This window comes from Vespa crabro, chromosome 9 (genome assembly GCF_910589235.1).
Source record: "Vespa crabro chromosome 9, iyVesCrab1.2, whole genome shotgun sequence".
Taxonomy (NCBI): domain Eukaryota; kingdom Metazoa; phylum Arthropoda; class Insecta; order Hymenoptera; family Vespidae; genus Vespa; species Vespa crabro.
In genome coordinates this window covers 7,588,650-7,603,897 of record NC_060963.1, presented here as the reverse complement: position 1 = coordinate 7,603,897, position 15,248 = coordinate 7,588,650, and the positions used below count along the sequence as shown (strand labels likewise).

The 15,248-nt window shown below is 31.5% G+C and overlaps 1 protein-coding gene across 9 annotated transcripts in view; it reads left to right on the top strand.

Moving 5' to 3' along the window:
* LOC124426630 (glutamate receptor ionotropic, kainate 2) overlaps positions 1-15,248 on the top strand; it is an 86,718-nt gene that overhangs the window by 32,742 nt on the left and 38,728 nt on the right. For all 9 annotated transcript variants that reach the window (XR_006942770.1, XM_046968545.1, XM_046968544.1 and 6 more), the window contains exon 3: positions 12,376-12,537. Coding sequence is in view for 8 of the 9 variants with exons in the window: in XM_046968545.1 (XP_046824501.1) it covers positions 12,376-12,537 (162 nt within the window). In the remaining variant the exon portion in view is untranslated. The remainder of the gene's footprint in view (positions 1-12,375; positions 12,538-15,248) is intronic.

Here is a 15,248-nt window from a genome sequence, read left to right as displayed (position 1 = left end):
TAGAAATTTGTTAATCGGACAAAGGTAAATCGATTTATAGGAAATAAATATTCAGAGAGAGATATAAAAATTCGAATAAAATGAACATAGAGTATCTTATCGATGTGCTTAATCGCCCGCATAAATACGCGACGAACTCATTTCTGTTTATTCATTCATCGATTACATTCTTCTTTGTGGATCGAGAGATATACATATGTACATACATATATACATAGATAAATAAAGATAATTCGATGCTAACGTTCTATGAACAAATCTGCAAGCGTATATCCATTTCATTTAAATTTTTCATCGAATGGAAAATAAATTTTATTCGAGGTAGCAAGTTCTTTTTAAAACCGTGCATCGATTTGTCAATTGCTTGGTATGCTAAAAACGCTAATCTTATCGCGATACCCAATAGACGATCGTTACCTCGATGACAACGACAACGTAGAACTAGGTTAAAGTAGGTAAAATAGAGTGGTCCATCGACCGAGAAATTTCTACTTTCCGGTCGTTCGTGCTTCTCGCACTCCTAACGCTTGACATAATTCTTTGACGGACGATGTCCATGCACGAATGTAACTCGACCGACGAATCGTATTTGCTAGCCTCGCATAACCAACATTCGGCTCACGTAGGGAACATTTACGAAAGCATTAGGAGATCTACCCTAGGAGTTTCCTGCTCCTTTTCCGTTTCCGACCACAAACGAACTTTACCAAGAGAAAAAGAGAGAGAGAGAGAGAGAGAGAGAGAGAGAGAGAGAGAGAAGATAAAGACAAATCGTCTATTCTACTTTTTGCATAGAAACTCGAATAAATGTGAAAACGAATTTATCTAATAGGAAACAAAAAATAAAGTTAACTCTTTAAGTCTCTTGGTCTAATTTATCCATCTATAGTTTAATTATCAACCTATTCGAAAATTTTTTTTCTTTTTTACTTCAGAAAAAAAAACAAGTTGAATATAACTAGATACGATCTAAAAAGATTCTTTATCAAGAATAGAATTAAATCAACGGACGAGAACTCGCTGACGTAACGACACGATTCGTCGGAGTAGAAGTATATACTTCTGTTCGAAATTAAACCGATCAAAGAGATACGAAAGGCTCTTATAATAGTACGAGATGAAACGAAGATACAAAGAAGAGGAAAAGGAGGGAAGTCTACTGTAGAACAACGCTGGTAAAGAAGAGACAAAAAGAGCGAGCGGACAATGAAAGAGAAGAGAAATGTCACGAAAGGCGAGCAGCATTTTCACGATTATCCTAAGCCTTGGATTTTTCTGACCCTCTCTCTTTCTCTCTCTTTCCCTTTTCTTTTCTTTCTTCTCTCTCTTTCTCTCTCTCTCTCTTTCTCTCTCTCTTTTTCTTTTCTCTTATTTCTCTTCTTTATATCCAGTTCTAGCTTTGAAAGACGTAACGAGATGTCGGGTACGGAGTACGTGCCAAAGTCGCGTCTTCCCCCAACGTCTATACCCTTGCGACGTCTTCCCTAGTTACATCGAGGTTGCGAACTGCAAGATTTTTTCTCTATAACTATTCTCTACGCGGTAATAGTACTCGTACGAATTCTCCCTTTTCGTTTCCTTTTTTCTATTCGTTCGTACGCAAGCGAAGACTCACAACAGATTTGACATGAATTTCTTTTCAATGCATAACGATACATAGGAATAATTTTTCAATCGTTGTAGAAGAGGAAAAAATATAAAAAGGGAAAAAAAGAAAAAAACCGTGAGAATTGTGAAAAGGAAAACGCGATAATTGCACGATGAAATCGAAGAAAAAAAAAGAAAATAAAAAGAAAGAAAGAAAAGGAATATTTATTCGAGAAATAAATATTCCTTTTAACGATATTAATATTAAGAAAAAAAAGGAAACAATGAATCGGCGAATCCTTATAGTTATTGGACGATATTTCGCGTAAAGACGAGATTATGGTGGTGATGCGTCGGGAACGTACATCGATCGGAATGGATTCGGCGCGTGCGTGCGTGAATGTGTGCGTATCAACGGGTCGAAAAGTATTTGCGTATCGAAGCGTCACCTTGAAATGAATATTTCCGAACGAACGCGATAATTCTAAGGAGAATCGTTTAGGATTGTTCAAGAAAAGAATAAGCGAGATGAATATCGGAGAGAAAATGGAAAGAAAACTCGAGAACAAAAGACGTATAGAGAGAAAGGGGCCGTGTAAAGGAGGAGGGAGAGGAGAAGGGAGTAAGAGGTAAGGTGGGGTAGGTCGGCGAAAAGCGAAGTAGGGGGTTGCGTCTCAAAGACCTTGCCAGCCGTAGTTGCCAAGAAATGGCGCGGAAAGTAGCGCGCGTTAAATACGGTATAAAAGATGAAAAACGATGCGTTACGCGTTCGAGAGTTCTTTTACTATCGCAATTTTTAAAGTTACCTAGCGAAATTACTTGGCATCGTTTCTAAATATCTATCTAAATATGTTGTTTATATAAAAAAAAAAAAATAATTTGCGATGAGGATTATGTGAAAAAAACGACGATAAGTCGGAGTCTCTTCTAAATTTTCGTCTAAGCGATCTTTCTTTACCGTATTTTAAAGAATTCTTTATTGAAATTGAGCCTCCGCGTTGTTACCGTTGTTGCCGAGTCAGCTTGCTCTTGCAAAGTTACAAATAAGGGATTGGGAGAGTTCACGAAGGTAAAAGGGACAATTTTTGTTCTCCTGCCTGAAAGCAATCAACGAATTAGTTTCTTCGTACGGTTCTTTCTTTTTACGAGAGAAAGAAAACAAATCAAAGAGTTGAAAGTAGTAAGTAGTCTAGATAAAGGAAGCGGAAAAAAAAGAAAGAAAGAAAGAAAAAAAAGAAAAGAAAAAACAAGGTGCGAAATACTTCGGGATAATGAATCCAGTCTCAAGACGATCGGACTCTGCTCGCCTACTCGAAAAACTTTCCAACGATGTTCTATACCAGTCGTAGATAGGTAGGTAGGTAGGTAGATACTTCTTTCGAAATTAATCTTTTGATGGTAGAGAAAGAAGTAATTATATCGAAAGGAATAGAAAAGGAGAGAGGTAGAGAATGCTTTCGGCTTTTCGGTCTTATCGTTTCAAAAGATTTCATGGAAAAGTTTGGATTCGAAAACTCCCGCCAATTCGTAGCGTTCGCGACTTGGCGATAAACTTTGGTATCTTAGTCGACGGGCTACGAAACTATGAAAAGCTTTCGAGCAGAGTTTACGCTGATTGCGCGCGAAATCCATATGTGAGTGTATCCTCGATGATAGGAAGATATCGAGTTCCCAAAAGTTTGTTTCTCGACTTTACGCTCGGAACAAAATCGACGCATCCGTAGAGTTAAAAGCTTCACATGTGTCTAGAAAATTTTCATAAATAACTATCTCGAAAAATATTTGCCTATGCGTTTATATGTACATATAAAAACATTTTATCGAATGAAATATTTTTTTTTTCTTTCTTTTTTATACTTATAGCCTAAAATTGTACGTAGATGGTAGATCTTTTTATGTTTCTATTATTTCCATTCACAAATATACTGGCTTTAAAAGTATAAGAAACTAACTCAAGCCAGACGATAGGCAATGTAATCAAAAGAGAGAAACATCCTGAAACTTGGCAGTTGTTCGTCGCCGACTATCTCCCCTTTCCACCTCTTTGGTTAGATAGTATTGGTAGATACTCTTTCATGTTCTCTGTCAGTCGACATCCTGATAGCTATTAGACCATTCGACATTAGCTGAATGCATCTACTGTGTATTACTTCACGTCCGAATGTGAATATGCGCAGATATCTGAATTAAAAGTTCGAAGAATAAAACTGTAATAGGAAGTTCTTTCGCTTTCGCTGATTCGCATTTACATCAAAAGATCCGATCGAGCGAATGATGAATGTTAAAAAAATAAACTTTTTTTTCTCGATAAAAGAACGTGAAAAATTGAACGATCATCTATTACTTTCTTATTTTTATGTATTGAAATTTCTATGTCTATTGAAACATTTTTCGAAATATTCTCTCTCTTTCTTTTTCTCTCTCTCTCTCTCTCTCTCTCTCTCTTTTATATTTATATATGTCTATGCTGTAAACTTGAAATCTCAGATTATAAATGTTTATTCAAACGACAACGCATTAAAAGGATATTTATCTTCGACATTAAAATTTTTTTTTTCGATTTGAATCAGTGAACGTTAACAAAAGTGCATTTTATTACGACGCGAACGATTTCAAAGATTCTCACGGACGTATTCGTTAGAGAAAAAGAAAAAATAAATAAATAAATAAATATTCCAAAGTCATTAAGATTCATCGCGTGAAGGATTATATCGTCTTTCAGTAGATAATCTACTTATATCGAAGAAAAGTCTTCTAACCTAATACAGCTCGAAAATGGAGATATCCGATTCTTTTCCGTAAGGCGAACTTCTAACGGATTCCGAAAAATTTTCACCAAACGAGAAAAGCTCGAATCGTCGAGTTTCAACTTTTTTAACGTAAATATCCCAACCACGCGAAGTCCAGTGGAAAACTCGAGTTTCTCGTGTATTATTAACGATGAAACTTTTGTTGAAAATTTTATTTTTCTTTCCACCTTTGATCCATCTACTGAATCTATTCTGTACATTCGTATCTTGAGCTGCTTTTAATTTTTCGAAAAAGCATGATAAAGGTTATTTACAATGAAATTTTAAAAACATTAAATGAATATGGGAAAAGCTGAAAGATATGTATTTATAACAAAACGAAAGCTTTTTAAAGAAATTCTTTTTCGATCGATTTACCATACGAATTTCTGCGATTTGTTTATTCTTCTTTCGTCGATGATACTACAAAAGGAACGAAAATAAAAATAAAAACAATAAACGACATAAAAAAAAACGATCAATTAAAAGAACACGAAAGAGAATATAAAAACATGAATATCTATCGATATTTTTCCATGTTGAATTTAATTTTCGATATATATTGATAAGTCAATGACAGTAAGAATATTATCATGTTTATCATTATAGATTTGAACAATATGGCAGATTCAATAGTATAGATACGATCCATTATCTTTTCTCTATGTTTTGTTTATCTCAGCAGTAGAAATTAGATCGTAGTAGAGTGAATACCAGAGTCTACCTCTGGAGTAAATGTGAGTTTTATTTTTCTTTCTCATCAATATATATGTATTAATATATTGTATATCTACTTACTTTGTATCAATCAATGTATTATTATATATACATATACATATATATATATATATATATATATATATATATATATTTGTGTGTTCTCTTTTGATTAAAATATATATTGATCAAGATTAAAGTTTATTGAAAACATACTTTCTAAAGAATTGAAGAATAGATATATAAGTATATATCGACAGTGAGTAAGTAAAACGTAAAACGAAAGAAAAAAAACAGAAAAAAAAGAACAAAAAGAAATAATCTTCCTTTTAGAAAGTAAACCGACGAAGGCGAAGGTTATCGCGATGGAGATGTTAATAAAACACATTGAAATAACGGATAATTAGCGCAAGGTAGTAAGAGTATAATGCAGAAGTAAGTAAGGTAGATATCGTTGGAACGATGCAATAATCGTAACGGGGGAGCATTGTAATTACAGTGCTTGTAATTACGAAAACGGAATAAGGAGTTTCGGATGCAACGAAGAAACTTCTTATCGTCACTTTTGTGCTCGTTTTCTCGTTAATGCTCATCGTCGTCTTCGTGACCATGTTACTTTCTACCATCGACATTTTCCTTTAGTTACTTCTAATGCTCCTTTCTAAGTGCAGTTTACATCTCCTTTACATCAAATAAATACGAAAATTTAAAAAAAATTTATTAACCTTTGATTGAAAGCTTCAATGTTTCACAGCTGTCATTGTAGCATAATTAGTCATTAATCTCTGGCAATGGACCGACAGAGCTGCGAGCGTAACGAACGAGATTCGAGAACGAGCCTCACATGGCGATATGCCGAAGGAGGTTGAGGAAAACGGGGTGGAGAGGAGGAGAACGTTAGTCGCACAATGTATCTAGTCGGGCATTTGCCCAACACCCGAACATTATCGGTTCCGGTTGCATCCGGCCGCTCGTATTTCCCTCGGGGGATGAAATGTCCTTCGAGCTACGATAATTCAACTCCTCACCCGAATATGCGAGACTTACTGTCCTATTATTTCCATGAACGCTTTCATCGTCACTCTTGACGTCTAACATCTTCCTTCTCCCTTCTATCATCTTGATGTTATTAATTTTTTTTTTGTATCCTTTGTTCATTTATATTTCATTAACGATATATAAAAATTAGCTTAGCTTTCGAATATTATACCGAAAGTTTCTTTTACTCGATTTTGATCGTTAACTGGTAAAAAATATATCCTTCGTCATCTTTAAATCACAGTGAATGATTTTGTATATCAAAAACTTTTAGTATACAACACGGATATTATTCAATATCATATTCGAATTACATCGAAAATTATTAGAATACATAGCGAAAACGAATAAATTTATCGAATAAATTTCCTTTGTTATTTAGCCATTATTTATTATATATGTTCGATATTTCTCGGAAGAAAATTTCAGTAGAAAATATGCAACGATATTTTCTATGATTACGTATAATCCATATCTCAATTGAATTTCCAATAAAAATCTTAATTTACTTTTTTATATAACAGATTATTTTATATAACTTTATATGATATTCATTTTTCCGATTCGTCTCAAATTACACGATTATATTTATTACTTTTTATTATTATATATACTGAGGCATTTACACATGATAGTGTGACAAAAAATACTTTAAATAAAAACTCATCAATCGCTCGATCGCATGAACGAATTAAAAAAATAAAAGTTATATAAAAAAAGAAAAGTATTTCTTCAATAAGAAATCGAGATCACTTATATTTTTTCTTTTTAAATGTAATAATATACACCGTATACTGGGATAATAGATTTAAGTGGAAAAAAGAAAAAATAAATATATATTTTTAAAAAGTAACTATTATAACAGAGAAGATTAGATTTAGAAAATTATTAACTCATTACTTGCTCTCTTCTCTATGCGTGAGGTAATCCATCCATACACCCACACATACACACACATACGCACACATACAGATATACATAGGCACGCATGCAGACACATCTATATCAGAAAAACAAATGATTCTTCATTATCACAATGCCACTCGACGTCAAACAATGCGCGATTGAGCTCAAAAAAGAACGCGATCTAACTAAACATTAATAACGGAATCCCACAGATATAACATTTTCTATTTAACAGTATTATATGTGATATTGAGATAGATTTAATGCTGTAGAATCATCGTAGGACAAAGATACATTTATTCAGTAACTTATTGAAAAATTCATTTTTAATGTAATTTATTAACGCTTAATTTACATACGCGTAATTCAAAAGCCAATGTTATTCAGGAATACTTTGTCACTGAATATAAACATTAAATTATATTCTCAAAAAGTTATTAAAGAAATGTATATTCATCTTACATCATTGAATTTTTATTAATGCGATCTACAATACCGCGTAAATAAAGTTATATGGTGCCACTAAAAAAGGTGACCTCGATTTTTTATTGATAAAAATAATTTGTTTTCCAACTTTTATATTTGTTGTAATTCATTGACGATCAAGTACCGATAACTTTTTATTTTAGACATTTTTTTGTCGCATTATCCGAAGTGACGAAAAAATCATAACGAATATTACGCTATTTGTTCAAAGAGCTATGCAAATATAAATATTTTTCTATATATGTCTACATATATTTCCTCCATTTTAAAATTGCATTTACTATCGAGATTATTGATGTGATGCGACGTTATATTGCGAAAAAAGCTAGAGAATGTGAAGCAATCTAAAGAAATGATACGCGAGAGTATGAAAATCGTTAATGTAAAATCGTCGATGCTTTTCTTTCTCATCATAAGAAGATCCATTACATATATTTCAGCTTTGACATCGATCGAATGAATTAATTTCGAATGAAGAAATGAATTTTCTCTATCAAAAATCAATTTATAGATTTGCTTGGAATATTTTCAATATCAAAATTTATACGTTTCATTCTTTACTCGTCTTTCATCTTTTAGCATTATCTATATTGTCAATTGCTATGATGTATTATTAATATTTCTAAACACAATAAATAACGTAATAAAATGAATAAATTTTATTTTGCAGAAAAAGTGACAAACATTCTATACAATATATAATCTTTGGATTGGCAATATTGTTTTATTCAATATCATATGTTCTCCCTCCCCCTTCTCCCGTAGCAGTTGTCTGAGAAAATGTTTGTTGTTCGGCTCGTGCGATATCAAGGATAGTATGTGAACAAACGATACGATCGGTATGGATCAAGCTGAAACAATGGTCTATTTGCTTGGTTCAATCTTCTTGATTCTGGTGCGTGCATCTTATATAAGGGGTGGCGTCGACAGAATCGACAAGCTTCTCTAAAGATACAATAGATAGTTGCTTTACCAATTACGTCGAAATCGTCGAAGAAATTCTAAAGACCGAAACTTTAAGAACATCTGCTGACGTGATTTATTTCATATCGCATAAAGATACCGAAATTGCGTGATAGCAGTGATTAATTATATTCTCTCATCTCTTCCTATATATATATATATATATATATATATATCACGCGAGCAAAAAATATCATTGTCAAAGTAATTAATTATTCTTGAAAATAGTACAAAATAACATACGATCAACGAAAATATTAAACATGGACAAAGATCGAAGAAATGATATATCCAAACGATCGTAATTACTTTATTTCTTAGATTTCAATAATCTGATTTAAAGTTAGGATTCATTGAACATTCTGAAATTCAAGGGAAGATAGAACAAAGTACGAAGATGTTCGAACGATCGGTAAACTTTACATAAAGCTCCGTTGGATGAAAACCAAGTCTCGTTTGAATGGTCTTTCCTGAAGTTCATTGCAACTGCGAATGACATTTCGTCAGTGGCTTGTTTATTCGGTTACCTTACGAATTTACGGTTTCGTTCTTAATTAAATTGAAAGACTGACGATAAGAAAATAAAAGTAAAAAATACGATTCCAAATTTGTTGTCGAGCTCGTTCGTAAAACAAAGAAAAAAAGAAAGAAAAAGAAAGAAGAATTATTCAATTTGAGAATTAGCAATGTCAAGTAACGAATTTACTACGCTCGACTATAGTATACGGTGCGATGTTTCAAAATAACGAAATATTTTTAGTTATAGAATACGCTTTGAACAAAATGGATAGATGGGAATTCTTTTTCAAGCAAAAATAGGAGGCTATCCGTCGACGGAACCAACGGGCGTACAAAACGATGGGCCTTCGTAAATCACAGCGACAATGTACTTTGTTAACTTAACAAATTGGTCGATGGAAGTAACGTCATGCTTCCTCATTCTCTTTGAGATATAAAAGATGATTAAATGTTCGAAAGACGACAGATAGGTAACCGAAAGTTTTCTATAATCGACTACAACGATTTTTGATTATAAAGTTTTATCGACGATCGTTCAACGATATCGACAGCTATCTTCGAGAAAAAAAGTGTGAAGAAAAAAAAATAAGATAGATTCTCTATAATGGGACAGGAAAAGTAGCAAAAGTATTCGCATTTGGAGAAATCGATGCGGAACCCTCCGATCTCTAAGGACCGACCTTCGTCTTTTGAAACGACCTAAACTCGGACGACAACACCTAGTATTCGTGACTTCATCTTTCTTTATCTAGTCACGACACTCGATTTCAATAACGATTTGCGTTTAGGTGTCTCCAAGGGAAAGAATTGTCGCGATTTACTTTGGAACGTTCTCTTGAAAGGAAAAGGAGAGAATCGTCTACTCTTCAGTCCTTTTCGATTCTCTTTTTTCTTCCTTTTTTTTTACGAAGTTTTATTCATATTAAAATAAGAAAAAAAATAGATTAAAATAAGAAAAAAAAAAAATTTTTTTTCATAGAACACCTTCACAATGTATTATTCTGACCTTTTTCATAATGTAATAATTAATAAATTTGATATTTAAACAAGTTATAAATAGATGCAAAAAATGCAGTAGCTTTCAAGAGCTTACCGAGATTTTCCACGAGATATATACGTCTCGAATTTTTCAATTTACTCGTCTTTGGATGATTCGATACTACAATAGAGAGAAGTATGTCACATATGTATGTATATAAAGAAGTTCTTTTGTCATGTTCGAGAAGAATAGTAGTAAAGCTTTTCAACGTGGGAATCTTTATCGAGTCTTTGGAATCTCAATAAATTCGATTCCATTCTCGTACTACTCTCAATCGTTTACAATTCAATCCTTGTAACACAATTCTGCGAATTAGCTTTATTCATGGAAAAATATTTATCCTTGGAGTTGTATTAATGATAGTATAAAAAAAATATCTTATATAAATGTTGTATGTTTGATAAATGTTTAATTGTCAAAAAAGAAAAAAAAAAGAAAAAAAAGTTGTTTGAATGTATTTTGTTATTTAAATATAAATCGATTCTAAAAAAAGAAGATTGATCATGTTCGTAAAAATATTGTAACATATACATAATTAACGAATAAATGATTGGAATAAAATAGCATTTGATCGTACCTAAGGGTAAGCTGAAATCTCGATAAACTAGAAACGCGTATATCCCTATTCGAATCTTAATGCGAATTCGAAGATAAGTGCCGATACGTGGGACGAAGCATATTCCTATCGTGCGTCGAATATGAGAGAAGAAAGATAAAAAAAGAACGAATGCGAGAGAGAAATACGGATTCCTAGTTCTATCTCTAGGGAATCGATTTAACGGTTACGTCTTTCGTTCGATTCAACGTTTAGTACGAACAACGGAGTTACCGTAGGCTTTCATTTGATAATAGTCGTGAAAAACTTTTATCATTTTCTTTCGAGTATATAATTATTATCACAATGTATCATATCTCGTTAATGGTTATATCTGAGAAGATAATTAAGGGATTTGTTATGCCGATAAATATAGATATGTGCGAGTAATGCATCGTTTTGAGAAATGCTTACCCAGTTTGATTTATAGCCACTCACATGCGGCTATTATAATTAGATATACATAGCAATGTAAAGGTGATTTATCGTATAATTATACAATGGATGTACTTATGTATGATGTCACGAACAGTCGTATCATTCTATAATATCAATGTGTCCTATAATATATATATATTATATATTTGATTGATATAATTTTATATATATGTATGTCATCTGGTATTCTTCTAAACAAGATCTTTATATTTTACGATAAGAAGATAATTATATTCGAAAAATAAGTAACAAGTAGAATACCAATAAGTTTATCTCTTAAAAAGTTGATTAATTAATTTCATTTAATTATCGTTCGAAGCGATACCAACGAAGAACGAAGATTGATTCGTTCTTTCGGTGAATTAACTCTTAAGAAAGTTTTACCTCCGAAGAAGATGAAGTTTCGTTTTTCACGAAGGAACTTATCCAAACCCCTAATCAAGAACATAACATAATTTCAGTTATCGTCGTATCAATTAAATTTCATTCGGATAAGTTTCATTTTATATTACTCTTATCAAATGAACTTGATTACGATTGGCTAGAAAGTACGAGTAATAACCTTCGAATAACTAGGACCATTTTGAAATGAAAACGAATAAAACCAGTTATCAGAAAAAAATTATATTTCGTGATGTCATAATATTGGAATAATTAACAAGGCTGAAAATTGTGGAATAAATATGTTATGAATCCAATTATGGTATTGAATAATTATGGTATTGAATAATATTTATTGATTATGAACAAATATTTATTTTAATAAGACAAACTTGTAACGATAATACAGATTTGTAATGATGCGCGATGAACTTGTAGAAAAAAATTTGCAAAAATATATTTATTAAAATAAAAATCATTTTATTTAATAATCTTTCATAGCCTTCAGTTCCGAAAGTTTCTTCGCTTTTCCTTCAACGATAGTAACTCCTTAAACGACGCAATTTCTTAAGCGAAAAGCATGACACCAGGTACGGTAATTATTCGAATTTAATTAAAACTGGTTCTCCATCTACTTGTGCAATGGTAAAATCATTAATTGAAGTTAAAGGAAGATGGTAATGTAGCAATATATATATATATATAAAAGTGTATGTGTGCATGTACGCACATATACTACGAGTAGTATCAGTGTCTAATATATAAAGTAAATGAAGCAATACGTTATATCAACCTGACAACGTGACAGTTGTTTTTGATTCTTCTATGCTCTAATTGTTTTTCGCCTTATAATTAAATTTATTTTATAGAAAATAAAATTTGTGCAATATTAAATATTTGTTTCGAATCTGTTACAGGTGCTATTTTCACGGAGGATCAGAAGGACAGTCCCTCGGAATTAGCTTTTAAATACGCAATATATAAGATCAATAAGGATAAGACTCTTTTGCCAAATACAACACTGGTCTACGATATTCAATATGTGCCTAAGGATGACTCTTTTCGGACGTCAAAAAAAGGTAAATATTAACAACATATAAATGAATAAATAAAAGAATAAAAAAATACAAACGTTAAAATATTCTATAACGTGACAAACATCTAATGAATTTGTAATAATGTCAAACAAATCATCTGTATCATGCATTTATATATCAAATATTCACACAAAGTTAGTTTCATATCAGTTAATTAGCGGTTTAATGAAAACGGCACATTCAAATTGATTCGATTAATAAGAAATATAGGAATATAAAATATAATACGAATATAAAATTCTTGAATTTAAAAGTATTTAAAAAGTAAAACTTAGAAAGGAAGTATGTGATCGTTTTTTTATTTTATACGTATAGGTTATATTATTTACAATCCGACATTACAATTTAAAAGGCTGTCTTATTTATTATAAATGTTTTGTATTTAATATAAATTTATTGATTTGTACAAAACGGAAATATCGAAAATATTTATCTTCAATCTGCAAGCTCATTCAACAAGACTCATCAACAAGAGGGAATAGTTTTTAAGCGAAAATGCATCATAAGCATGGTCATCATTGCAAGTTAAGGATATTCATATATATATATGTATATTAGATTCTCTCAAACAAGAAAAAGCTTTTCCTTATTTCTGAGATGGCACGTCCAATACGTAAATTCATGGTTGAATAGTAAGATGCTTTTTAAAGACTAAAGAAATCCAGGTCGATATATTTCGATAAGACACGAATTAAGGATGCTCCAGTCGATATGAAGTATATGCTTAACTAATATGTAAGTAATATTTCTTAAAAAATATATTGAAGTATATACTTGTCTTTTCTTTTTTTTCTATTTTCCTTTTTTTTTTGATGCACGAATATCTTGTATAACACATATAATGTATATTGATATAAATGGATACGTAGATAAATAGATCAATATAATTTTTTTTATCAAAATAAAAAATGTTGAAAAAATGTAATCTCTCGATAAAAAAAAGAAAGAAAAGAAAAATATTAAAAAGAAAATGATCATTGGAACGAGAAAGTATTCTTCAAGATATATATTTCCTAGTGACTTGATTCATGTTATACTGGACATAAGCGTCGACAATTTTCAGAGCATATTTCTGATTGGCTGAAATCCTCGAGTATCCCCTTTAAGACTGACTACTACCCTTTTCGAGGCAATTGCGTCAGGCTTTGGTCCGTTACATAATATCGTATTCAAGAAGAGATCCCGCAAATTTTTGAAAAAGTATTTTTTTTGCTCCGAAATTAAAATGAGGTCTAATATTTTTACATGAACTTAGTTTTAATTGTATGCATTGAAACAAATTATAATTATATTTTTCGTAAATTTTTTTACTGCGTGATATTGATCTATCGCTCTCTCTCTTTCTCTCTCTCTCTCTCTCTCTCTCTCTCTCTCTCTCTTTCTTTCTTTCTTTCTTCCTTCTATTTATTCCTTTTTTATCTATCTCAGAAATTCTTCTACCTTATACAACACACATCTACTCAATAGAGAAACAGAGTGAATCTCCAGACACGGTATATTGCAACTAGTCCATTGTGCGAAAGCTCTTTCTAGAATCATACATACAAATCCTTTTCTATAGAAGGTCTTGCTAGAAAATTGTTATTTATACGAGGTGTATCTTCTTTATATTTCGAGTACTTACTATTGCGTCGTTCATTTATGAGAATCCAAGTAAAGTCCGCAAAAAAAGGAAGGAAAAAAGAGAGAGGAAGTAAGCGAGGAACGTTTGGAAAATTGAATTCACGTTAGAAAAATCGATTCAGTACGAATTTTCATGAATTTTCCAGAACGATCAACGGTTCTAGATGGACACCGTAAAATACGATACGTGTGTAGATTTAAGAGAGAGAGAGAGAAAGAGACAGAGAGAGAGAGAGAGAGAAAGAGAACTACGTTGAGAAAGCAATTATGGAAAAATTATATCCGGTAATAGAAGAAGTATTAACTTTTATAGAGTTAAAGACGATACATTTTATTGAAATATAAATAAATAAAAATGCGATTGAAATTCTTTGGAATTTTTATAAGTTTCTCTTTCTGCTTTTTTTTTTTTTATTACTTAAAAACGTCGATTTAAGTAGTAATCGAAACATTTCGTCATTAATTACTTGCTATACTCTTTAGGCTACATTCATATATCGTAAAGATATGAAAAAAAAATTCAATTACAGAATGAGCACGAGCGGGTTTTCCGAAAGAATGCGCTTAAACTCGATAGGCTGTAGGCAGCAACCTATCGGTCGATGACTCGCTCGGAACCAAATACCGAAGGATAGTCGATAGATTCGTCGCTGATTTGGAATGGCTTCCTCGATGTCATCGATTTCCATACTATAGATCGAAGAATGTAATATAAATCGTTGGGGGAGTAATCAGAACGTGAAAATAACATTGAGATGTGTCCACAGAAAATATTATTATTCTATAAAAGATTATTCGCAATAAAATATAATCAGAAATAATTGTCTTCGATATTTATAAAAATGAAACATTTTCGAATAGTCGTAATTACGACAATTCAATATTAAAGGTATTTGAATTAATTTTCAACAAAAAAGAAAGCAGAACGTTAGATCATAAAGTAAGTGTCAGTTTTCAACGTTCAAGTTTATTTTCTTGTTGAAATCATATATGTATTGAATATATATATATATATATATATATATATATATATATATATATATATGTATTATGTATGTATGTATGAGATA